The sequence below is a fragment of the Malaya genurostris genome, chromosome 2 (assembly GCF_030247185.1).
Source record: "Malaya genurostris strain Urasoe2022 chromosome 2, Malgen_1.1, whole genome shotgun sequence".
NCBI classification, from domain to species: domain Eukaryota; kingdom Metazoa; phylum Arthropoda; class Insecta; order Diptera; family Culicidae; genus Malaya; species Malaya genurostris.
Window position 1 is genome coordinate 187526523 of NC_080571.1, and position 26571 is coordinate 187553093.

At 39.5% G+C, this 26571-nt stretch overlaps 1 protein-coding gene across 4 annotated transcripts in view; it reads right to left on the reverse strand.

The window, feature by feature from the left end:
• Nucleotides 1–234: 234 nt before the first annotated feature.
• Nucleotides 235–26571, reverse strand: part of LOC131432736 (uncharacterized) — a 127922-nt gene continuing 101585 nt past the window's right edge. For all 4 annotated transcript variants that reach the window (XM_058599217.1, XM_058599218.1, XM_058599219.1 and 1 more), the window contains exon 4: nucleotides 235–569. In XM_058599217.1, coding sequence (XP_058455200.1) covers nucleotides 483–569 — 87 coding nt within the window. In that variant the 3' untranslated portion in view covers nucleotides 235–482. The remainder of the gene's footprint in view (nucleotides 570–26571) is intronic.

Below are 26571 nucleotides of genomic sequence, written 5' to 3' on the forward strand. Positions count from 1 at the left end.
GTAACTCCTGACTTCCCATACGTAATTTCCGACTTCCGGATCCGGAAATACAGGGTGAAGTGTGTTAAAAATTTTATACCATCACTAAAAAGAGCGAAAACCGTAAAAAGTTTTCTAAGTCGATTCTGATTTCGGTTATTTTTTTAAGAATCGAAGAAAATTAGTTTGTAGAATACCACAGTATTATATATGATAGTATGATTGATATGAGAAAGGTATCATTACACCACTAGGTGGATTAAAACAGGTTTTTTATTTGAAACGATAATAGCTTTCGATTTTTTTTAAGTTCATAGATGAAACAATGACAACTCACTTAATCATTTAGTGTATAGAAATGTCTAAGTACTACATTAGCATACGCAGCAATGGTTAGTTATCCCATAATGTTCGCTTCAATATCATCTTCATTTCCATCTGTTATGTCATACTATAATTGTATCCAGAAATGTGCTGAAATGCAAACATGGGCTCATCCGATGTTATGTAAGCATTTTGAAAAACATGATCGCCAAGGCTATATTTATTATTAACACCAGCACTACGAGCTGTTGCCGGGAGAACCAATCCTGTAAAAAAAAGCACATGATGTTATTTCATATATTGATGTGAATTAATTTAAATATATCCGTGATAATTAGTTTTAAATGGATTCATTTGTATTGCACGGTACTGTTTGTGGCTATAATTATTGAAACCTATCATTTTGTCTTCAAAAGTTTTCGCGAGTTTTTTTATGCGGAAGTATCGCGTGTACGTTCCAGCTACACGGATAAAAATCCACTGCCGGTACCATGATCATAAAAAATTATGAAAATCATGAAAAGTGTTTTCTCATGAGATCATTCCTATTATTAATGATATTATGAGCAAAATCATTTAAATTATAGGAGTTTTATGGGATCATGATTTTCTTGATTTCGGCAAGGGATTTGTATCCGTGTAGATAAGTATAAAAAAGACGTGATATTCGATACAAGTTTGAATTGCGAGGACATTTCTACGAACGGGATGGGTTGTTTTGAAGAAATCTTACTTAAGAAAACTATTGCATCTAGTATTTGTTATCTCAGAACTGTTTCAATTTGTAGGTTGCGTCATTGGCTGTCCATACCAACCGACCTCGACTATACCGGTTCCTAGTTCTCTGCATTTGAATAAAAGTCTATTCACACTATTCCGGGACGGCCGGGACGGGACCATCCGGGACGATCCGGGACGTTTTTTTTCCTCATCAGTGATGACTGAACTGTCGGCGTGTGCATGTATTGGAATACCAGATCCGGCATAAAATCCATTTGATTTCCACAGATATTCCTCACCGATGAGGAAAAAAACGACCAGTATAACTCCGGATCGGCCGTCCCGGTATAGTGCGAATAGACTTTAAGTGGTAAAAAATTGAAAAAACTCATTTGATTATGGATGCTGGATCGGATATTTTCTCAAAGATGGCTGGACTAGTCCTATAATCTCATATGCTAATATTTCAAAATCAGTCTGATTTCCGGTTCCGGAATTACAGGGTGAAATGAGTTGAATGTTTCATACCTAACTTAAACGGACTACACTATTCTACTAAAATTTGTTCAATCCTACAATAATATGAGAAAAGCATCACTACTAGGTTTACTAAAACAGGGGTTTGCATTTGAAAATACTTCAACAGGGTTTTCAACTTGTTAATACATGAGTCGTGATTATTTTTTCACATTTCAATGCTGCACTGTAATCTTCTTTAAGCATTCATCTATAAATTAATTTATTGTGTAAAAATATGTCATGAATTTTTGTGTGTCCTTTACTTTACGTATTTTCAGTTGAATCCACCGAAAAAAAACGAAATAGTTCACAGCTTACGAGATTATTCTTTATGCGGATTATTCATAGATTCATAGAGTATTTTAATTGTGTTTCGATTATACTGGCTCGTGAGTTATCTGATCCAGGTAGTTAAAACTGCTGGTGCTAATCGCAAATGCAATATTCAGGGCGTTTCCAGACTGGAAAGCTAGCAACGAGGGCCATCCCGTTCATACGCACAGAGGTGTAGAGACACAGAGGTGCGAGCGCATAGAAGTGACGAGTCACAGAGGTGCCATCGCATAAAAATACGAAGACGAAGGGGTGCAAAGGCACAGAGGTGCTAAAGAAACCCAGTCCTGATTCACCAGGTACCAGAATTTGTACGCTGCGTAGGATCGAAAGAGACGACATATATCGCGAGGTGCTACACGGTAAGCATCACATTTGATCGCCGCCAAGAGCAATAGCACTATATCTGGGGTCAGGTACAGGCAGGCACACCAAGTTCAGTGATGACCACAACGACGGCAGAGCGACTGAGATAGCAGAAAGCGATACTAAAAGACTGCCAATTGTAAATCGTAAGATGAGCTTTATGTCGTTCTTTACGACAGAGGAACAGAGACAACAGCAACAAGGTAGATTTAATTTAATATAACTATTTTATTTCTCTTATAACTGACATTTTTACTATACATAAGTTTCCATTTTGATATTACCAATTTACAAAAAAAAGGCGGGTGGGCAATGTCAGAGACATAACTGGATGTCGTGAATACGAAAACAACTAACATGTTCCTTAACACTTCCGAGTATCAATTGTATGAATTATGCAAGCATTTCCCTTTTTCACTACTAGAATTTGAAATGATGCACCTGAAATAAAGTACAGATGAGTTACATTGAACATTCTGAAACACAAATATTATGAATTAACCAGTATAGTTCTTTATAATAAAATAATTATGGCTTTGAAAAGAATCTCTTATGGAGGCGTTCGTGTTGGAGAATGATGAGTTGAATTCGAATTTCGGTGGATGCCGCTGACTTCCGTCATCTATTTCTAGGCTGACCTGTTGTCCATGGGTGCGATACTGATATGGTTGGTTACACCTACACAACGTTCACAACCGATTATAATCTTCCAATGAAGAAAACATTAATTCGCTGGATTGATCAATGATACAATAGGCCTGTGATATGTAACTGGACCGCCTGAACGTGCTTCCGAGGGGTGTAAGCGGTGTGATTTATGCGCCACTCTCGATGAGAGACCACTCGCCAGATGTGTGGCTGCCCGGCCTTTTGAGACTTCTCGGGAGAAGGTTCCGGTTCCAAAAGCGCGTCCGAGTCGCGCGTATCATACAAACTACGTCACGCCCGAAAGGTTCAATGCGATCTCAGTCCGAAAACGAAATTCTCACACGATTGATATCATCACGGGCAAAGTTCAACTTGCCAGATTAACCAATCTGCAGAAAACTTGAGCGTTGTTCCGGTTGATTTTCAGGGTCAACCTCCCCAGTAAAAACAAAATTCAACAAAAACTACAATCTGAAAATTGGAGAACTACATTGAATCACAAAAAAACGGTTTTTACAAATTAACAGAATCCATCATTTATTGGCCTTTATCTGTTTTCCCGATCATGTTCTCTGTTCGCTCCATTCTGCGCTAGCTAGCTATTTTCATTCTTTCACCTTTCCCTCATCTATCTTAACTGGCGATTTATTAATTGTCTGCGGTGCGTGCTTTCGGTGTTCATCGTTCATCTCACTCGTGTGCCTCTTATCTCCATTGTGCAAAATCACTTGGCAATTTCTTAATATATTACATGCATATCGATATACAAATTAGACGGTAGGGTGAGGCCGTCAATAGTGACCCCATGCGCATGGACTTCACAACAAATATATATTGTACTCACGACCTAGGATTTACGTGTTGGCGGGAGACGGCGGCTCCTACTGCTGCTGATGATGACGATGATAATGCTGACGATGCGACGCGATGCTACGGCGAGAGCGTTTCCCTCGATCGAGCAGAACGGGCGACACTGGTCTCCCCCGCCGATTTGTGGACTTACGACGACGGGATACTGCCGCCGAGTTTTCCGATCGTTACCAGAAAGCTTAACCGCGTCGATAACTGCGACGATGGTTGTCTACTAACCCTGCCAAGGCGCATGATTGACGGATGCTGCCTTCTTCCGACCCAGTGTATCGCCGGGACCAAATCTTGAGACAGATCGTGGGGTCAAGAGCGGTCTCTTATGTACGGGTGTGATGTGTCGGGTACTTCGACGGTAGCCACAAACCTGTGAAAGAAATTGCCATTGCACAGAAAACGCGTAAGCACGTGCACCTTGGTAGTGTCTACATTTGTGAGTTTACCTTAATTTCTTGGTTTCAACACACACGCGAACCGTCAAATTAAATGATAGGGACTCTAACGGAGTTTATATTCTGTTTAAGAAGGAACAAATTTACATTTTGATGGAGCATTTCAAGTTACATTTAAATTTACCAAATTTAACACAACACGGCGCGAACCACTCTTGCCTCTTCCACTGATAAGTTCCAAGTGATTTATTGGGCTTTGAGAACCCTCAGAATAACCGCGGTTTGTACATCTTCGTTAGCGGATCTGACGTATTTTTCACGAAGTGAGTAATAGCAACAGTTCCGAATTTGCATTGATCATCCCGAACTTCCCCAGTCGCATGATCGTATCTCGTTTCTGCGAACGACCCCAGTCAAATCAACCCACCGCCAGACCAGTCATCAGAGCGAAACAGGGCATTCTCCCGAAAGATTAACGCGATCATGAACGTTGTAAAGGTCATATTGTGGTGATTCGATTTTGTGAATCTCTTTTAATATCGTTTCGTATATTTATTATATTATATTAAATTTCTATACAAGAGTCTATAAACAATACTATTGAAAAACTTAACGGGATTATTCCGACGGAAAAATCGATCTGAATTGCAAAAATATCGATCGAATTAGTGTTGAATTCGCGAAAACAAATGGCGACTGATGGATTGACTGGAGCCCGAATAAGGAGAGTAAAACCATTATTCGTTCCTTATTAGGTGTAAAGTTGTTCTTTTTTTCAGGTTAGACTTTGCAGTCTAGGCAACCCGCTAGCGTGAGTACGAAGCTAAAAGACTGTATACCGCTCCCGACTTATCAACCCCTGCAGTAGACTATATTGTGGATTGATCTGGGTAGGAGGATGTCAAAAACCGATCAGAAAAGGCGTTTGTTTCTATGGGCTGTTGGCTCCGTAAGGAATAGACCACCGGGTAGGACTATTAGAAATCATACGAGAAACGGTTTCCGATCCGGTTGAACGCTAATGCCGTTGCTACGTGGGATACTTGCGCGCTAGATACATGAATCAGATATCTATTTAAAAACGGAAACTAATTTTGTGTTTTGTTTACGCAGGAAACTTTTGCGTGCAAATGCAAGTTTGCATCGATGGACAAGTATCCCCACAGAAGGCTGGGAGTATGCCAGTAAACTGATTGACTCTTCTGCGATTGGCAAACATTCCATTCGAAAAAAAACTGTGTTTGGAGAACCGTGAGTTTTATATGAAACTAACCCTAAAACTAGATACTAGATAGTCATGCTATCGTAAGTGCTAGGAGGCTAAGGACTAATAAACTAAACTACTATTTACAATATATCCTTACAACGATTATTTACATACGTGTCGCGATCTCCTTCGGTTTTCTTTGTTGTCGCGAAGAAAACGGTCTTCCGTGTCGGGGTAATCGCGCATCGCGAGCTCTGTCGGTTTTTCCCAAAATTTGTTAACGCGTTTTAAACCAATCCCGATACACTCAAGAACAGATATGTTCATGTTTCTGTCCGAGTCCTTCGAGATTGTGTCAAAGGAAGTATGACCCTTAATGGTGTTTCTTTTGTCGTGAATACGACTGACTTTAATATGAGATGCCTTTTCAAAATTAGCCATATGGAAGAATGGGTAGAACTTAATCGTGAATATCTCGACTTGTATTAACGGCAGCAACATAATTCTTTCAATATTTCATCAAAAATATGATCAGGAATTTAGGATAATATTTTGAACAGTGTGATATAACCACAAACAAATCAAAAATTAAGTTTTCTCAAACTTTAAAAACTCTTTCCTTTTGCTTGCCTTTTTCGCGCAAGGACGACGAGATAGTCTGACACATATCTTCAACTGACTGGCAATCCATGGTCGAAAATAGATCATCATCTTCCTCAAAAATCCCTCCTGGATGGGGCAATAATTAACCACAAGCGAAGGATGACTCTGGTGATTTATTCTCTGCTGAACAATTGATCGTCATTTTTGAAACAATGACAACGAAACTACGAAACTGCAGAACGCGGTTAGATCAAATCAACGCCTTAGGCAAATTCATCGTCGAATATGCAATATAATGAGTTAGTTGTAGTAAATTGGAATTCGAACTTGCCGAAGATTACGAAGCTGGACAGTACAACATCCTCGCTCCGGATCAACCAACGCGACTTTCCAGATCAGGAGTTCATTCCATTTTGGATATATTTATCAGCAACATCGCCATAGACAGCTCTCCGGTTGTCTTCAACGAGCTCTCTTCCGACCACTTTCCAGTAATATTGACGTTGGGATCTTCACCAGAAACAGTGCCTATTCAACCTCGGAGGAACTATTATCGCTCCGATTGGGTTAAATTTCAACAAATCGCCGACCAATTTATTAACATCGATTTGCCACTTGATTCCCCGATGGAAATCGATGCGGCTCTATCTTCCTTCCACAATTCAATCACAGGAACGGTTCCAGTACAACATATGCCAAGTTCCTCTCTTCAAATTGACAGTGTCACCAAGAAACTCATCCGACTTCGAAATATCTACCGGAGGCAGTATCAACAAACTAGCATCCTAGATAGGAAGACTTCTTATAACAACTTAACTAGGATAATCCAGGAAAGGATATCTGAGCTTCGCAACAGGAACTTCCAGCAAAAGCTTCGAGAAATTCTCCCACATTCAAAGCCCTTCAGGTCCTTAACGAAGGTGCTTAAGAAAAAACCGAAGCCTATTCCTCCTCTGATGTCACCCCAGGACGCAGCTGAAGGAATATCTTTAATCACACCAGTAGAGAAGGCAAATGCGCTAGGCCAGCAGTTTGTGTGTTCTCACAATTTAGGACTCAACATTGTCAGTCCACATGAAAGAGCCGTTGCAGATAGAGTAGCTGAGGTTGACCAATCAGACAGCTTGGTTCCTGAGGAAAGTAGAGTCACTGCGAATGAGCTGATGGCTATTGTGAAAAAATCCAAAAATATGAAGGCCCCCGGTTTCGACAACACATTCAACATTGAGCTGAAACATTTGAATATTCGCTCGTTTGTCTTCTTAGCTAAAATTTTTAACAGGTGCTGGGAGCTTGGTTACTTCCCTTCAAAGTGGAAGTTAGCCGAAGTTATCCCAGTTTTGAAACCGGGGAAAGATCCTTCCTTTTCCAAGAGCTATCGGCCCATCAGCTTACTCTCTGCCCTATCCAAGCTGTTTGAAAAGTCAATACAAAGGCGAATTCTTGCTTTCGCAGATAAACAGGATATATTTCTGGAAGAACAGTTTGGGTTCCGGAAAGGAAGGTCCACCATCCACCAACTCACAAGGGTTAACAACGTCATCCAGCAAAACAAATCAGTGTCCAAAACGACTGCCATGGCAATGTTGGATATTGAAAAGGCATTCGATAATGTGTGGCACGATGGCCTGGTGTTTAAACTGCATCGGTATAATTTTCCCATGTATCTTATTAATATTATCAAAAATTATCTTGCAGATAGAGCATTCTAAGTTTCCCTGAATCATGCACTTTCAGAAAGATTTACTATTCCAGCTGGTGTACCCCAAAGAAGTATCCTAGATCCCGTTCTATACAACATTATTACATCAGACATCTCATCTTTTCCGGGTGGTGGTGTTCTGTCACAAGTTGCTGATGATACTGCAATTCTTTACAAAGGTCGTGTCATTAATACTCTGAAGAATAAACTACAGACAGGTCTGGACGCATTACCGGAATATTTTACAAGCTGGAAAATTGTGATCAATGCAGCAAAAACTCAGGTCATCTTATTTGCACATTCAAGATCTCCGAAACTTGTTCCATCAGACGAATGCCAAATACGATTCGGTGATGAGGTCATCCAATGGTCCGACGAAGTTATCTATCTAGGACTCTCCTTTGACAGACATCTGATATTCAGGTCACATGTTGACAAAATCGTTCAAAAATGCAGCATACTCATTAGGTCTCTGTATCCGCTGATTTGTAGAACATCTAAACTGTGCCTGAAGAATCAGATGGCTGTCTATAAACAAATCATCTACCCCGCAATTGAATACGCAGTCCCTGTTTGGCGGGGTTTTGCACGAACACACAAACTTAGGCTTCGGCGCATTCAAAGTAAGATCTTAAAGATGATTCTAAATCTACCCCCTTAGACTAGGACTAGTGAAGTACATGAGATGGCCTCCCTGGATATACTAGAACAAAAATTCGAACAATACTGCACAAAATTTGAAGAGAGGTGCTCAATCTCTGAAATACAATTAATTTAAAATTCGTACGTATTAGGTTAGTGATAGTTATAAGTAGGTATATATTTTATTAATAATTAAAATAAATATTATGATTAAACATTAGTACGTGAAACAAGAGTAACTAAAACACCTATTATTAATAACGAATCGTATGAACAACAAAGATGAAAGGCCAAAAGGTCAAAACACTTGTACTGTAAAATGTTGATATAATACACAAAAAATAAGATTGATAAACAGATATTTATTCAAAATACGAAAATCGATCATTTCTTCTTGTGCGTTGGATGGAAGCAGACGTCGTGGGAATGATTTAATCAACCAGCAGCTTCGGAGAGTGCACCTTCTGCGTGGTTAAGGAGTGTATCGAAAATAAGCTATCCACATACATTTGTGTTGTACGCATGTATTTGTGATGGTTTTGTCGTGAATACGACTTACTTTACTATGGGGTGCCTTTTCAAAATTACCCGTATGTAAAAATGGGCAGAACTTAATCGTGAATATCTCGACTTGTATTAAAGACAGCAACAGAATTCTTTCACCATTTCATCAAAAATATGATCAGGAATTTAGGATAATATTTTGAACAGTGTGAGATAATCACAGACAACTCAAATATTAGGTTTGCTCAAATTTTGAAAATAACGCGGAAAACTCTTTACTTTTGCTTGGCTTTTCCGCGCAATGACGACGATTTTGAGGTAGTCAGGCACATATCTTCAACTGACTGCGTATAACAGGGGAACCGTGGTCGAAATTCGATAATTTCTTCTTGTGCGTTGGATACAAGCAGACGTCGTGGGACCAGCAGCTTCGGAGAGTGCACCTTCTGCGTGGTTAAAAACCTCAAACGCTCAGGTCGCAACTCTCATTTGTACTTCAGTCGTCAGGTGGAGCAGTCGTCAATGAAAGCAGACCTAGGTCGTGCTTTCATTTGGACTTCAATCGTCAGGTGGAGCAGTCGTCAATGAAAGCAGACCTTTTACGTGGTGCCAAACCTCAAACGCTCAGGTCGTGCTCTCATTTGGACTTCAATCGTCAGGTGGAGCAGTCGTCAATGAAAGCAGAACTTCTGTTCTTGGTTCTAAATATAGTTCTTGAACTCAGGTCTAGTTCCTTATTCTAGAATTCCATTTGGTTCTTTCTAGAACCATGCTTTACTGTACTCTATACAACCCATTTTGATGGTAGAGGTTAAAAATCGTCTTCAAGTTCCAGAGCTTAGTTCCGAAATATGGGTTAAGAATTCAGAACCTGTGTGCTGAACTGGATTCTGGAAAAAGATTTCGGAACTGATTTCAGTTTTGAAATTGTAGTTCTAGAACTAAAATCCAACTGAATTCTGAGTCTGTTCTAAGTTCTGAATTTAGTTCCTGATCTCAGGTCCAGTTCCTAATTCCAGAATTCTTCAAATCGGTTCTTTTTAAAACCATAATAATACTCCCAAAGAATTATGCGAAAATTTACTTTACTGTACTCTATACGGCCATTTTTATTATAAAGAACTAGGGTAACAGAGGTATTTTGGCCCACTTTAGGATTGATTTTATTTTGGCCCACTTTATAAAAATATCCACCAAATATTATAATATCTTTAAAAACCCCTTCCGCAATAGGTAATTTAATGTGATTAGCTTCAAATTGATGCAAAATGAGTTACTTAACATCGATAAAATCCGATGAAATCGATAAAGTTTGTTAGATGGGCCAAAATATATGAAGTGGCCAAAATACCTCTGTTACCCTATCTAGTTATTTCATTATATTTAATTGCGTTTCAGAATGTTTAATGTAACTATTCTGTAATTTAGTCTATGCGCATCGTTTAAAATTCTAGTAGTGAAAAAGGGGAAAGTTGCACACAATCACACAATCGATCAACTACCAATTCGAATTCGGAAGTATAAAGAAAGAAAGTCAGTTTTATTCGTATTCACGACATCCAGTTATGTCTCTGACATTACACACCCGTACTTTTTTATGCTCAGATCGCAGCATGCTGTACGTTTGGCTGGCAGCTTTCGATTTTTTACTTGTTTGTGCGGTTGAAATTCTGCGTTTTCAAAATGTCGCGTATTGAAAAGGAAGTGGAAATTAAAGTTCTGGACACATGGCTAAGTGAGAAGGGTATTACTATGCGAAAATCCTGCGGTTTGGAATTCATCATGCCAGTGTTAAAAACATAATTAATAAGTTTGGAGAGCATTATTCTTAGGATGAGTTACCAGGAAGAGGCAGAAAACAGCAGAAAGTTGTATTTCTAATCATGAAGAACAAATCAATGCCAATACGTGATTTTGCCAAAACAGCAGGAACGAGTGTCGGAATGGTACAGCGTATCAAGAGGCGAAATCACCTAAAGACCTACAAGAAGCAGAAAATCTCGGAACGAAGTGTAAAACAGATGCAGCAAGCTGCAACAAGCGCCCGGAAATTGTATTCGCGTCTTTTGCAGGGTCCGGATGCATGCGTTTTGATGGACGATGAGACTCATGTTAAAGAGGACTCAAAAACCCTTCCAGGTCCACAATACTTTACTACAATACTCTCAATTGGCTTGCGGAAAAGGATATACATTTCATTGAGAAAAAAGGCGGGTGGGTAAAGTCAGAGACATAACTGGATGACGTGAATACGAAAACAACTGACATGTTCCTTAACACTTCCGAATATCAATTAGTTGATCAATTGTATGAAATTATATGTAGACTTTGAAACGATGCACCTAAACAGATTAGTTACATTTAACATTCTGAAACACAAATATTTTTTTTTTATAATTAAATTTTTTTGGGCTCATTTGCGTTAGCTTAACGTGGCCGATTACCTTGTTGTTAGGTAGATAAGAGTGGAAGCCGTATTATGGGGCGACCTGCTCCCCTAGAGTTAGTAAAGGAGTGTCAGGAGGGTGGGACCTATACTGTATTGATTTTGAACATATTTTGATATTACAAATCATTCATTAATAGCTTGCATCTTCTAAACACACTTTGCATTTCCGGGTTCTCGACGTGCTCCAGATTGTAACGAGGAAGAGACTATACTAAACTCGGATGCTTTGTTGGTGTACTTTGATGTTGGTGTGTCATTTATGGATGGTTTCCAGCAATTCAGCTTGACCAGTGTTTAGTTCGTTTGGGGTAGGACCGCTGTAGAAGAAAGAAAGAGAAAGAGAGGGCACTAGATTTGCACGTTTATAGCTTTGAGGAAGTTATAGAGGTAGGTCATGTAACGGAGATCTCGGGTTGGAATCAAGCTTTCGTCGATACCTGCGGTATAACGGAATGTAACCACCGTCCTAGATATCCATAATTCCAGGAGGTTTGCCAGCTGACGAGTGCCTCTTGACGAGAACGACTGAAAAATTCATTGAAGCAGACTGGTCTTTCATAGGTTTCACCTTGTAATGCGCCCACCTTGGCCAGTGAGTCCGCCATCTCATTGCCCCTTACGGAACAATGTGATGGGACCCAAACCAAGGTAATCCGGTATGATTTTTCAGATAAAGCACTCAGTTGTTCCCGTATTTTCCCCAGGAAATACGGCGAGTACTTTCCAGGCTTCACTGAACGAAGAGCCTCGATAGAGCTGAGACTGTCCGATACAATGAAGTAGTGGTCTGTGGGCAACGTTTCAATGATTTCAAGGGTATACTGAATTGCAGCTAGTTCTGCGACGTAAACTGAAGCCGGATCACTGAGTCTATAGGAGGCGGTGAAGTTTTCATTAAAAATACCGAAGCCAGTGGACCCGTCGAGATGTGATCCGTCAGTGTAAAACATTTTACTACAGTCGACTTCTCTAAATTTGTCATTAAAAATATTTGGGATCACTTCAGGGCATACATGATCCGGGATTCCATAAATATCTTCTTTCATGGATGTGTCGAAAAGCACCGTAGAATTAGAAGTATCATGGAAACGAACACTGTGAGGATTGTCGGAAGAAGAATTATTGTTACGTGACATGAAATCAAAGTACAATGTCATAAATCGGGTCTGAGAATTAAGCTCGACCAGCCGTTCAAAGTTATCGATAACCAACGGGGTTAAGACGCTACATCGAATGAGTTGTCGATGTGAGAGGTCCCACAAACGGTTTTTCAACGGGAGAATTCCCGCCAGTACCTCGAGACTCCCCGTATGAGTCGACTGCGTACAACCCAAGGCTATACGCAAGCAACGATACTGGACTCTCTCCAGTATGATAAAGTGTATTTTCGCGGCTCAACGGAAACAGAAACATCCATACTCCATCACAGACAGTATCGTTGTTTGGTACAGCCTTATAAGATCTGTTGGGTGAGCTCCCCACCAAGTCCCGGTCACTGTACGGAGAAAGTTGATTCTTTTTTGGCATTTTCGTTTCAGATACCTAATGTGACATCCCCAGGTACCTTTGGAATCGAACCAGACTCCGAGGTATTTGAATGTGAAGGCCTGAGCTATGGTTTGACCCATTAGTTGAAGCTGTAGTTGTGCAGGTTCACGCTTCCTGGAAAATACTACCAGCTCAGTTTTCTCCTCGGAGATTTCGATACCCAGCTGTAGAGCCCATGTAGACAAAGTGTCTAAGGTAGTTTGTAATGGTCCTTGCAGGTCGGTAGACTTGGATCCTGTAATAGACACCACGCCATCATCTGCAAGTTGCCTTAACGTGCAAGAATTTTCAAGACATTCATCGATGTCATTGACATAAAAGTTATAAAGAAGGGGGCTGAGACATGAGCCCTGGGGAAGGCCCATGTAACTAATTCGTGAGGTCGTCAAGTCTTCATGTGTAAAAAACATGTGCTTTTCCGATAATAAGTTGTTCAAAAAATTGTTGAAACGTGGAGAAACACCATGCTTGTGCAGCTTCTCCGAGAGAATTTTTATGGAAACTGAATCAAAAGCCCCCTTTATGTCCAAGAATACTGATGCCATTTGCTTCTTGTGAGCGAATGCCATTTGAATTTCTGTAGAAAGCAGCGCAAGGCAATCGTTCGTTCCTTTGCCTTTACGGAAGCCAAATTGTGTATCTGAAAGCAAGCCACTTATTTCCATCGATTCATCGAGACGAAACAGAATCATTTTTTCCAGCAGGTTCCGAATACAGGAAAGCATTGCAATCGGCCGATACGAGTTGTGGTTGGAGGCTGGTTTGTCCGGTTTCTGAATAGCGATAATCCTCACTTGTCTCCAGTCTTGAGGAACAAAGTTCTGTTCGACGAACTTGTTGAACAAGTTCAACAGACGTTTTTTCGCGATATCGGGAAGACTTTTAAGCAAGTTGAATTTAATTTTATCACGCAATGGGGCATTGTTGTTGCACGATAAGAGGCAAGAGAAAACTCCGTCATCGTAAAGGGGGTATCGTTTTCAGTGTATCGAAAGGACGCGACGCGATAGGTATTCGATTCCCGAACAAATTCCGGGCAAACTTTCTTGGCGAAGTCAAATATCCAGCGATTTGAATATTCTACGGATTCGTTATTAGTGGTTGCATTTCTCATACGACGGGCTGTATTCCACAGAGTGGTCATCGATGTTTCCCTAGATAGGCCATTGACGAACCGACGCCAGTAACCTTTTTTTTTATTTAATCAGATTTTTCGTGGTCTTTTCTAATGATGCATATTTTTCGTAGTCTTCGCGCTTGCCACTGTTCCCGAATTTTTTATACGCGGATGATTTTGTTTTATATATTTCCGAGCATTCTTTATCCCACCATGGGGTTGAAGGTCGCGTAGTGATTGTAGTTTTGGGTACTCGTTTGGCCTGGGCTTGAATCGCGGCGTTGATGATCAAGTCAGCTAGGGATTTGTATTCTTCTTCTAGCGAATCTGGTTGTTTCGTTTCGAGAGCTTGGGATATCGCGGTCGAGTAGGGATTCCAGTCGACGTTTTTCGTGAGATCATATGTCATATCGACTGATGTCGGTGTTTGTGCACCAGTGGATATTGAAACCAAAATCGGCAAGTGATCACTACCGTGGGGATCAGGGATTACCTTCCACTTGCAATCTAGCTGTAGTGATGTCGAGCAAAGGAATAAGTCCAGCGCACTAGAGCAGGCTGGCGGTATTGGATTGCGTGTCATTTCACCCGTATTTAAAATTGTCATATTGAAGTTGTCGCACAGATCATAAATTAACGAAGAACGGTTATCATCATATAGGCAGCCCCACCCCGTACCATGCGAGTTAAAGTCTCCTAAAACTAACCGCGGGGTGGGAAGAAGCTCAATGATGTCTGCCAGTCGTCGATGCCCTATTCGATAAAATGAATAGCACTTTTGGATCCTTAAATGAGCCCCTCCATAGGAGTCTCCTCGATCCAGGCGTATAATGTTGAAATCGTGGAAGTCAAAGTTTATATTTGAAGTGAGCCATGTTTCACACAATGATAATACGTCGCAGTAACGCGAATTTATCTAATATTTGAAAGAATCTAATTTTGGGATGATACTTCTGCAATTCCACTGCAGTATAGTGATCATATTCTCGATTTCTGTAGGTATTTCAGCCATCGATAGATACGATCGTTGCAAGGAGGGGCCGTTGTTCTGTCAACTGTTTTAAAAATGTTCTTACTGTTGGTAATAAAGCCGTTAGAATACTTTTAAGAGGATCAGTTATATTGAAGGCTGTCAATATCCAGTCCACGATATCAGAAAATTTCAGCATCGCAGAATTTGTTTGACTTTCTGGTTGTGATTTGGGGTTACTTGGGTTTTTCAGTGTCCCTGGAAGTGCTGGAAATTCCTGGTTGTAATTCGATTTTCGAAATCTAGGAGGTATTGGCTTCGGCTCTGTGACATTGTTGTTTTGGTTCCGTTTTGATATTTTAGTTTCTAGTACTTTAAGACCTTTGCGAGGAAGCTTAGGAGAGGACATAATTGGTCGTTTCCTGTTTGTTCCTAGCTGAACAGAAGAAGGTCCTTCGTCGGGGTCATTTGAAACATCAGCGTCATCACTAGGTTTATCATCATCTTCCCTGAGGTTCCCCTCATCGGAAGACATATTTTCTGTGCAGGAGAAACAAAGTCTCCCACACTATCAAGGAAAATAGGAAAAATAGATAGGATAGTGAGAAGTAGGAAAAAATTTGAAATATAAAATGAAAAAACTACTTCACCGGTATGGTTTGTTGAGCTGATGGGTGAGTTGGTCCTTTGCTTGGATTATTTCTCTCGCGTGACCTTGATGATCCAGTCACTCACTGCTGGTGCCGATGCTATTGAAGCGACAGGTAGAAATGGTCACAAGTAAGTGTGTACACCACTGTCTGCTGCCGGTGTCTATCACTCGATCAACCACTAGATCTAAGAGAACAAAAAAATGTTTCCTCCAGCCCTTGCTAGGGAAACACATTCGCACTCGAGGTTTTGTAATCGATACCGTCCCGATACGGAGCGAAAAAATAACAAGTGTATCGCAGACGACTGCTTGGATACGAAAGAAACACAAATATTATGAAATATAGTATAGTTCTTTATAATAAAATAATGGTGATGAAAGCGTTTGTGATGGATAGTGATGAGTTGAATTCGAATTCCGATGGATGCCGCTGACTTCCGTCATCTAATTGCAGGCTGAACTGTTGTACGTGGGTGCGATACTGATATGGTTGGTGTAGGTGTAGCGTTTACAACCGATTATAATCTTTCAATAAAGAAAACATTTATTCGCTGGGTTGATCAAAGATACAATAGGCCTAATTTATTGAACGAAACTATCAATATGCTATAGGGATTCGTTTCTAGCATTCAGAAGGGTCAAATTGCGTAATTCTCTGCGACATTAAACTCTGGAACATTTTTCTCAAAAACAAAGAAAGCTTCACTTGATCTAGATTACTGTGAATTTAACACAGCGAAAATTGCATAAATCTAACCAAGCTGTTCTAGATTTGCACTAAACTGAGGATATTTACCATCGATTTGCGAACAACAAATCCTAATAGTTCTTTGGAAAACTTTTGAGCTATTAGAACGGCTGATTTTGGGTAATGCTCTCCACCGTTGTTTTTTCATCAATGCAAATGACTGCACGGAATGACCGAAATTAGCTCTGCGCCTAATTCGTATTACTGTTTTTGAATTAGTTAATTTTAACAACAAAATTTCCAAAATAACTATAAAATTAGTTAAAATTGAGAATTTACTTTACTAAAAAAAACTCTTATTTTTAGAGAATGTGTTTAGTTGGCGAATATTCTGGACACTAACCACCAATATTTCAATCCAACACGAAATTCTCATTGACAACTAATTTCGTTATTAAAATCAGAACATTTGTTTCTATTTATCTATCACCGACCACCGTCATTACTGAATGACAGGACAAAGAAAACAAAAATGAAATTGGTTTTATTAACAAGTTTATTAGCCAAAAACTCATGAGAAGTGTCAAATCTAAACAATCCATTAAACAGCTAAAAGGGACAGTCTTGTTGAAACTACTTGCAAATTGTTTAGATGTTTTTCGCATGTGTTACGATATATCCATATATAGATTTTTAAACCGATATGTAAAAATGATGTAAACTGTTAGTGGAAAGTGTATTTATTCAGTATTTGTGCGCATTGGAAGCGATTGTGCGCAATGTTTTTACGCGGAACAGTGAAGTGAGTTTCGAATGTTGCACTCTAATTGTACACGTCAAATGATGTTTTTTGTATCTTCTAACATTCCGGGCTACGCCGTCCGGTGTACTACTTGTATTCGGTTTTTGTTTTCCGAGTGTTCAAAGTTTTCAGTGACAGAGTCGATTTCGAATGAAGAAAACAGCGATTTAGAAGTAAATTTTTTAAAAAGAAGTTTATGTTTCGCTTATGTCTTTTTTCCAATACAACATCGTGTTTATACCTACCAATATAGAAAAGATAACCGCGACTGAAATTTTTTTCGGTAGTAGTGTGCCATCAAGTGGCTAGTAGTCATTACGGTGTTAACGTTTTTTCGGTGACAGAGCGCCATATAGCTGCAAATTGCAGAAACCAATTCAACCATTTATGTTGGTTGAAAACAACGTTTTATTTCTCTAATTAAACTAAAAATTAATTGATAAAGGATATAAAGTGTGCCTTAGCTAAGAAATGACAGCACGATTAATTGGTGAATTCAACTAAAAGAAATAGCCATTTCAACAAATATTTTATTATTATCAAGGGAACTAGAATTAAAAAGGTGGGTGGGTAATGTCAGAGACATAACTGGATGTCGTGAATACGAAAAAACTGATACGCTCCCATCACTTTTCCGAATATCAGTTAGTTGATTGATTGTATGAATTGTGCAAGCTTTCCTCTTTTTCACTTATAGAGTTTGAAGCGATGCACCTACATTAAAGTACAGATTAGTTACATTAAACTGCTACTATTCTACAACTATATATTCCAAACTTGAAACAATTCCTTTTCAATTTGCTAATATAGCAGGCTAGGTACGACAAATTTGTAGTTTATTTTTATTGATGCTACAAAGTTCAAAGATATCTGATTCTTCTCGAAATTTCACTACGAGACATGTATCAACGATTTTCGGTATGCAAGAGTCTTTCTAATAATAATAATGATAGTAATAATAATAATAATAATAATAATAATAATAATAATAATAATAATAATAATTATAATAATACAGATTAACCTGTATATATGGCAACCCTGTTTCGCATGGCATATTTTTACACGACCCCATACTAGTATAAAGATGTGTTCAACATTCGCTTTCGCATTGCCGTTCGTAATTGAATGTGTTAGTGACGGTACAAATCTGCTTTTCTACCTGTTTTCGGTGCCATCGTTCTGACGGTTTCTCGTACGTACAGAGTAGCTGCTTTAACTTAAATGACGCTATTTCTCACATCACATTTCATTTTATACTGGTAGCGGTGTACGGACCTCCTCTTCGCAGAACGAGAAACAGTGAGACGATATAAAAAAAGAGTTAGTAGAGCGGCAGTCAGTGATACTGAATTGGCTGTCTAACTGTTAACAGCATTTTGTGGAATTTTTACGAGGAAACACGCACACAGGAGGAACAGTTAAGGGCATAGCAAAGTCCCGCTCGAACCGTGCTGGTCTGCAGTTCCCAGTTGGCAAAATCCATCGTTTGCTCCGGAAGGAAAACTACGCAGAGCGTGTCGGTGCCGGTGCATCGGTCTATCTGGCGGCAGTGATGGAGTACTTGGCTGCCGAAGTGTTGGAATTGGCCGGTAATGCTGCCCGTGACAACAAGAAAACGAAAATCATCCCTCGCCATCTGGAGCTGGCCATCCGTAACGACGAGTAGATGAAAACCCCGTCCTTTTCAGGACGACCACATAGTTATGATAAAGAAATATTTAGGATTGCTTTAAGGTTAGCCAGTTTTGATACGCCTGCAAAGTAGAATGCGCAAATCAAGCAAACATTTGTTCTAACAATTTGTTCATCTCTTTCATTTGTTCAATTTGTTCAACTCTGTTTCGTACGGCATAATTGTATACTAGTATAAAGATGTGTTCATCATCATCACTTCCACTTTCGCATTACCGTTCGTAATTGAATGTGTTAGTGATGGTGCAAATTATTTTAACTCCCATCTTGATGAATCTTTTGGTAGGAAATATTGAGATCTGAGATGGTTCTCGTGTGTGTCTTGTTTCGGCAATGGACCTTGCTGGACTTTTTGGCTACCTTTCTACCGATTTTCGGTGTCGTGCTGACGGTATCTCGTGCATTCATATCGGGAAACAGTGAGACGACAGGTCTTCGATGTTGCTCTCGTGTGTCTTGTTTCAAAAAGAGTTGCTCAGCAAATGGTAGGAAAAATGAACCATTCAACTTTTATATGGATGCTCTTGTGTAGATGACGACATCTCGCGTTCTGATTGGCTGGTGCTGTCATGGGTTAAATCAAACAGGTTTTTCAATAGTGTACTATTGAAAAACTTCAATACTGTTGTAATACACGTCCAAGTTGAAAATTTTCGATTCTATTGGTAGTTAGATTATATAAATCCTTCTACAGATCACTGAGTTATGAGCTTTCAAAATACGAGAAAGGCAAACGCACCTTATGAATTATCTTCTTTGATACTCGTTTAAACCAAACATTTCAGAAAAGTTTAATTTTGAACTATTTGAGAATATGTCACACAACTGAAAGTTTTATCATAAAATTGTGATCATATTTCCGATGGCATGTAGCAAGAATTATGTTGATTCATTAGATATAACAGAAGATATTCACGATCAAAAACTTATCACTTTCTCAGAGAATAAATTTTGAAAAGGCGCCCTATAGTGAAGTAAGTCGTATTCACGACAATAGCCGCATACAGGATTTTAATGTCGTTTATTTCATTTCGGATTTGCATAATTTATTGAAAGAAACTATCAATATGTTGTAGGGATTCGTTTCTAGCATTCAGAAGGAGCAAAATGAGGAACTCACTACGATATTCAACACTTTTCGGAAACTTTTCCTCGCACGATTTGTTGTACAGCATCAGATATTTTGTTCTCTTCCTTAGAATGCGTTCTGATTGGCTGGTGTTGACATGGGTCAAATGAGACAGGTTTTTTAATAGTGTACTATTGAAATACTTCAATGCTTTTGCTATACACGTTTAAGTTGAAAAATTTCGATTCTATTGGTAGTTAGATTATATACATCCTTTCACTTATCAATGAGCTATGAGCTTTAAAAATACGAGCCATATGAATTATCCTCTTTGATACTCGTTTATACCAAACAATTCAGAAAAGTTTTATTTTGAATTATTTGAGATTATGTCACACAACTGATAATTTTATCATAAAATTGTGATCATATTTCCGATGGCGTGTAGCAAAAATTATGTTGATTCGTTAGATACAACAAGAGATATTCACGATCAAAAACTAATCACTCTCTCAGAGGGTAAATTTTGAAAAGGCACCCCATAGTAAAGTAAATCGTATTCACGACAAAATATCAATCCACCAAATTGGCCTCAGCTTCGACCCATCGAACGTTACTGGGCAGTCGTGAAGAGGGTCTTCAAGAAGACTGGTTAGGCAGCTGGGAACATGCAGTAGTTCAAAAAAATTTGGGCTCAAGCGTCTAAAACATGCGATGCAAAACTTGTTCGGAACTTGATGAAGAGCGTTCGATCAAAAGTTCGAAAACTAGTGAAGGAATAACTTAAATTTCATCCGGTTTTCTTTATGATCAAGTTTAACCTCGTACAATAAAGGATCAATTTTAAGTTTGAATAAAATATCGTTTTTCATCATAATTTGAAAGAAAAATTTGTGGATAGCTTATTTTCGATACACTCCTTAAAAACCTCAAACGCTCAGGTCGCAACTCTCATTTGGACTTCAGTCGTCCGGGGCAGCAGTCAGCAATGCTTTCATTTGAACATCGGTCGTTCGGTGGGGCAATCGTTAACCTTTTTCGTGGTATAAAGCAATTTGGCCTTTCTAGGATGCCAGAAATAAATCCCGTACAGCATTTTGATAGTTTATTTTACTGAAATATTGAAATCCGAAATGAAACAATCGACATCAAAATTCTCTACGGTGCCATTCAGAACCATAATTTTATACCCAAAGAATTATGCGAAATTTTGCTTCACTATACTGTATACAGCCCATTTTTCAACCAGTTGTAGTTTGTAGTAAACTTTCTGCTGATTTGCTATATAAAATGCATAACACCGACTCAGAAGCCATTCATTTCGAATTTGGCTGTCGTTGTCATCGTGTTGATTATGGTGCGATCGAGGAATCTCTAAGCGAAATACAAAACTTGTTACCGCAAGCGGAAGAAGCAAGAGACTCCAACAGAACACATATCAGTATCGCATTTACGGACAACTGGAATTAGATGACGGAAGTCAGTGGTATCCATCGGAATTTGAATTCAACTCGTCACTTTCCATCACGAACGCCTTCATAAAAGGTTCTTTTCAGAACCACCATTATTTGATCATAAAGAACTATACTGGTTATTTCGTAATATTGTACTGTAGTTTAGGTGTATCGTTTCAAATTCTAGTAGTGTAAAAGAGCCAAATTTCCACAATTCACACAATCGATCAACTAATTGATATTCGGAAGTATAAATAAAGAGTGTCAGTTTTATTAGTATTCACGATATCCAGTTATGTCTCTGACATTACACACCTGTACTTTTTTTCATCGTAATCTGGTCTTCCCTTTTTAGCAGTACATAGCTGAAAAAAGATACTTTAAAAACCTGCTCAAACCGTTTAATTTTGTTTACCCCAGCTGGACGGGTGAAACTTTTTTAGTTTATTGGCGAAGTAGACCCCAAGTCTTTTCCCCGTTAGATCTTCCACCTCGTAAGTGTGAGAACCCAGCACTTTGCGGACTACTGCTGGTTCATATTTAGGGGACAGCTTTTTGCAATACCCTTTCCCCTTATCTGATAGGTCGAAGACCTGTTTGAGCACCTTCTCTCCGACCGTATAGGTTGCACATTGTGAGTTGGACCTAGCATTTACGTGTTGGCGAGAGACAGCGATTCCTACAGCTGCTGCTGATGATGACGATGATAATGCTGACGATGCGACGCGATGCTACGACGAGTGCGTTTCCCTCGATCGAGCTGAACGGGCGATATATATCTACGGATTTCTACATTGATGTTCCTAGCAAATCCGAGATCAATATATGTGCATCCAAGGGTAGTAGCTTGTGAAGGAGCAGATTTCATATCCAACTTCATGAAATCAATGAATTTAATATTATCTTGTTTTAAGGCATCTGTATTGCAATCCCCCACAACTATCATCGGCGTAATTTTACGTGAATATAAAGATAAATTATGCGTGATGAAAAATTACTTCTCTTTGTAGGTGGAATATATTTAACAACCAACAGTATTTTTATGCATTTAGAGTAATATCAATTGCACATATGTCACCGAAATTGTCAATGAATGAATGAGGAATCGCTATTTTTAGAAAATTTGCATTCAGTTGAGGAGTTCAGCACCATGTATTTTTTTCTCAAGTTAAAAACTTCTCTCTTTCTCTCTCTCTCTCTCTCTCTCTCTCTCTTTTAGAGGGTACATTGCGGTGTTAAGGTGAAATGTAGCGAAATGCGAAAATCGCGTTTTTGATCAATTATTCAAAAACTAGACCGATTTTCGAAAAACCAAAAACACTTAAGTTTTCGAAATCAAATTTATCATAACTAAGTATTCTTAGAATTTTGAAATTTTGCTTTGCCGAGCCGTAATTGGTTTTTGAAATGTATAAACGGTCACTGTTCCGTCCCACGGGGATGATTTTAGAACTGAAAAGTAGTATTTGTAGCAGAATTTCACAAAGAATCTGAAAATGCAACTCAAAATTATAAAATTTTAGCGAAAACAACCGAAAATTGAAAAAGTTTTCATAAACTTTTTTGCATTTTTTTTATTGCTTGCGCGCTGCTGTTTCGTATTGAGGTGGTGTGAGAAATGCACGGTGGGCACGGTGGCATTATATCGTGAGCAAAAAATAGATATGAAATAATGACGCGAATTTATGCAGCATTGGGTTTTTTGTTGAAATAAAAACGACTTGAATACAATAAAATGAGTATTGTAAGAAATCGTTTATTTTCTAAATAGCTGTCATTTATACAAACAATGTGATAAACATTGAGGGCCAGCTTCGAGCCAGTCAGCATGGAAAACTTATTGGAATTCATTGGTTTTTCAATTATTATGAATACAATGAATCAACGCTTGATTTTGCTTTCAAAATCGATTGAATAATAAGGAACTACGAAATAACTTTATATTCAATTTCGTGCCCCAAATATGTGCTTGAGAAAAGATTCACTAAATAATTTTAACTGCATGGTATGATGAACTATTAGTTATAATTGGAATGTATTCCAATAATGTAATCTAAGAAATTATTAAACTATTGATGATTTCTGGCACCGGAGGCCAGAGGCTGTTTGGTCTTCGGTTCGTTATCGTTGAAACAGACATTTCTAGACTCATCATGCTATACAATTCCGAAAGTCACTTCCGAAAAAAAGTTAATGGTGAATACTTTTACGTAAATTCTATCTCATCGGCGGGAAGGGCCTGGTGAACGACTGGCAAAGATATCGAAAATACTTGAATGTTCTCTTGTCTTCAACCGTTCTTTTGAAGGAGAACCGATGCTTGCTACTAAAATCAGGCATATACATGGTTAGCAAGTTAGTCAATACATATACATATAACCTCAAGTTAATCATTCATAATTACTCATGATTTATAGCTCTAGTGTAAGAGTAATCACTAACAATGATGATTGAATCAGCATATATTCAAAGTGTGAAGAATTCTAAAATCCATTACGTCCCGTCTTTTTTACAAGCCAATATAACGAGAGGTAAACCCACTGCGCTCAATCATTGAAAAAAGTTCTTGTTTCTATGTGGCCGTTTTTCTTGGTACGCTTTGTGCGACGGTTCGTTCAACTGAAGCGAATAAAATTTTGCGCGCATTTTATGACGCTACATTTCACCTTAAGGAATTCTTTCTGTTACTCTAGGCAACAAGAGTTCGAGATCAGTATTTCCGAAATTTCAGCAGGCGGCCCTATATGTCCGTTCGGAGCAATAATGGGTAGATTCACTCGATTCACGCCAAACTTTAATTTTCTAATAACAATAATTAAGTTCAATTTGAGTTTTTAATTGAGGTTATAATAATTTCTTACGATTAGTGCCCTTACTCGTCGTTTATACAGGCAAGATTCTGATCGGTATAACGGTCGCGTACCACCTTTGATCACTAAATTAATTTATAGATTAGCATTATAATTCATGAATAGTGGTGAATATTACCTTCGCTTTTAGAGTTCAAGAGACGCACTACTCTTTTGTGAAGATTTAGATTTACGTTAATTGTAAGTGTATCTCTAAACATAGGTTATTACAAATTAAAATTATAGAAAATGCCTGAATCAATTACAAACCTCAACCAAGGAACTGCGGTATAGATTTTTTCGTAAATAAATATATAAAGATTAAATTCGCGCAGCATCAAAACGTGCTTTCAACTGAGAACAATAGTCCTCTCTACTGACGATTGTTTCGTTCTTATACCTGTCTTCGCTGTGTATGGCCGTTATCGTTCGCTATAAATCTAACGGGTAGACTTTCCGAGAAGGATGGCAGTGTTATCAGTTATCTGTGACGAGGGGTTCGATGACACTCCACCCCAGTTCGGCAACTCTGTCCCTGGGTTGGCTAACTCTTCCTTAGACTTTACATCGAGCACCGCGACTTTGACTGCCGGTCTCTCGTACACACCTGTGTTTGTCTGGATCGTTACACTGCGTACCTGGCCACCGCTGTTTACTGTCCTTTTGGCCTGCAGTTTCTCGGAAGATCTGGATCCACAACCAGCACAATGTCGCCTTCTCTTATCGGATTCACCCTTTGATGCCATTTGGAACGATCGGTGATCTCTGGTAGATACTCCTGGATCCATCTGCGCCAGAATCGATTGGCCAATACTTGTGACACGTGCCAACCGCGCCTGAGTGCCACTGAGTTATCGTTTAAGAGTGTTAGCGGTTTGGAACCATTAGAAGCACCTAACAGCCAGTAATTAGGAGTCAACGCGGGAGCTCCCTCATCCTCTATCGGTACGTGAGTTAATGGCCGCGCATTGATAACTCCTTCGATCTCCGGTCGCCGAGATAGATTCAGCTCTGACAGGTTTCGCTTAACGCTTTGAATTAGCCATTCCCAGCTCCCCCCATATGGGGAGATGCTGGAGGATTAAAGCGCCAGGATGTACTTGACGATACCAGCTCTTTTATCATCGCATTTTGGTTGACATCACGCAGAGCTACTTTCAACTCACGGTCTGCGCCAATAATATTGGTCCCCCTGTCACTATAGAAAACAGCCGGAGTTCCACGACGTGACATAAAATTACGTAGTGCCATTATGCACGAAGCGGTATTTAAAGAGCTAGCTACTTCTAGCGGATGTTTGCAAAACGCAAAACGTATGCTGTTACGCGGACCAAGTGTCTTCATTTGGAAAAATTTTCAGCTGGCAACACAGTATAAGAACTCTCAAAATGCGCATGTACACTGGCGCGTAGTTATTCAGACGTACTCCCTATTTTAACAGGCATTTTTGGCCAATCAACTTCAGATGTCCATAAGAACTCGGGACCTTTGTACCACCTACTGTCGCTGGATAAGGTTGGCTGACGTTGCCATTTTGTGCCTTCGTCAGCAACGTTCCATTTCGTTGGAATCCATCTCCAATCGGAGACGTCCGTCAGCGCAAGGATTTCGCTAACTCGCGCTGCCACGAACTGGCTGTATTTGCGGTGTTCCGATCGTAACAAAGATAGCACGTTTCGCGAGTCGGACCAGAAAACACGTCGCTTGATCTCGATTGATAGCCCACGGATTGTAGAGTCCGCGAGTCTTGCCCCGAAAAGAGCCGCTTGGAGCTCTAATCTTGGGATTGATAAATACTTAAGTGGTGCCACGCGGGTTTTGGCACTAACCAGCGTGCATTCGACCGTTGTCCCCTCGACGTAGCGGAGATACACTAGAGCTGCCATACCGTTTTCTCCTGCATCAACGAAGGTGTGAAGCTGGATCTCTGTTTCAGTACGCGTTGAAGTGACCTGTCTATAGCACCTCGGAATGCTAAGAATTTCGATTTGAGGAAGAAGTTTTATCCACATTCGCCATTTTTCAAAGCATGGTAGGCTGATTTTCTCATCCCAGCCGACAGCAATGCGCCAGATTTCCTGAAGTAGCACTTTTAGGAATATCAGATAGTGTGATATTAGGCCAAGCGGATCATAGATGCACATTAGAGTGCGTAAAACCTCGCGCTTAGTGGGGCAACGAGTTCCTTCCAACAGGTCTTGCCCCAGTCTGAACCGATTCAACTTGAATGTAAAACAATCGCTACTGGTGTTCCACCACATGCCAAACACCTTTTCTGTGGCCGAATCCGAAGAAAAGTCAAGGCTTTTATCTGTTGATTCCTTGCCACAAATTGCAGAGAGAACCGTTGGAGAGTTTGTCGAGCAATTTCGGATTTCGAATCCGCCTTGCTCGTTGACGAAGCTGCATAGCATGTCATTAACGTAGGTGTTCTCGATTATTGCTGTCGTAGAAGCTGGAAATAATCCTCTA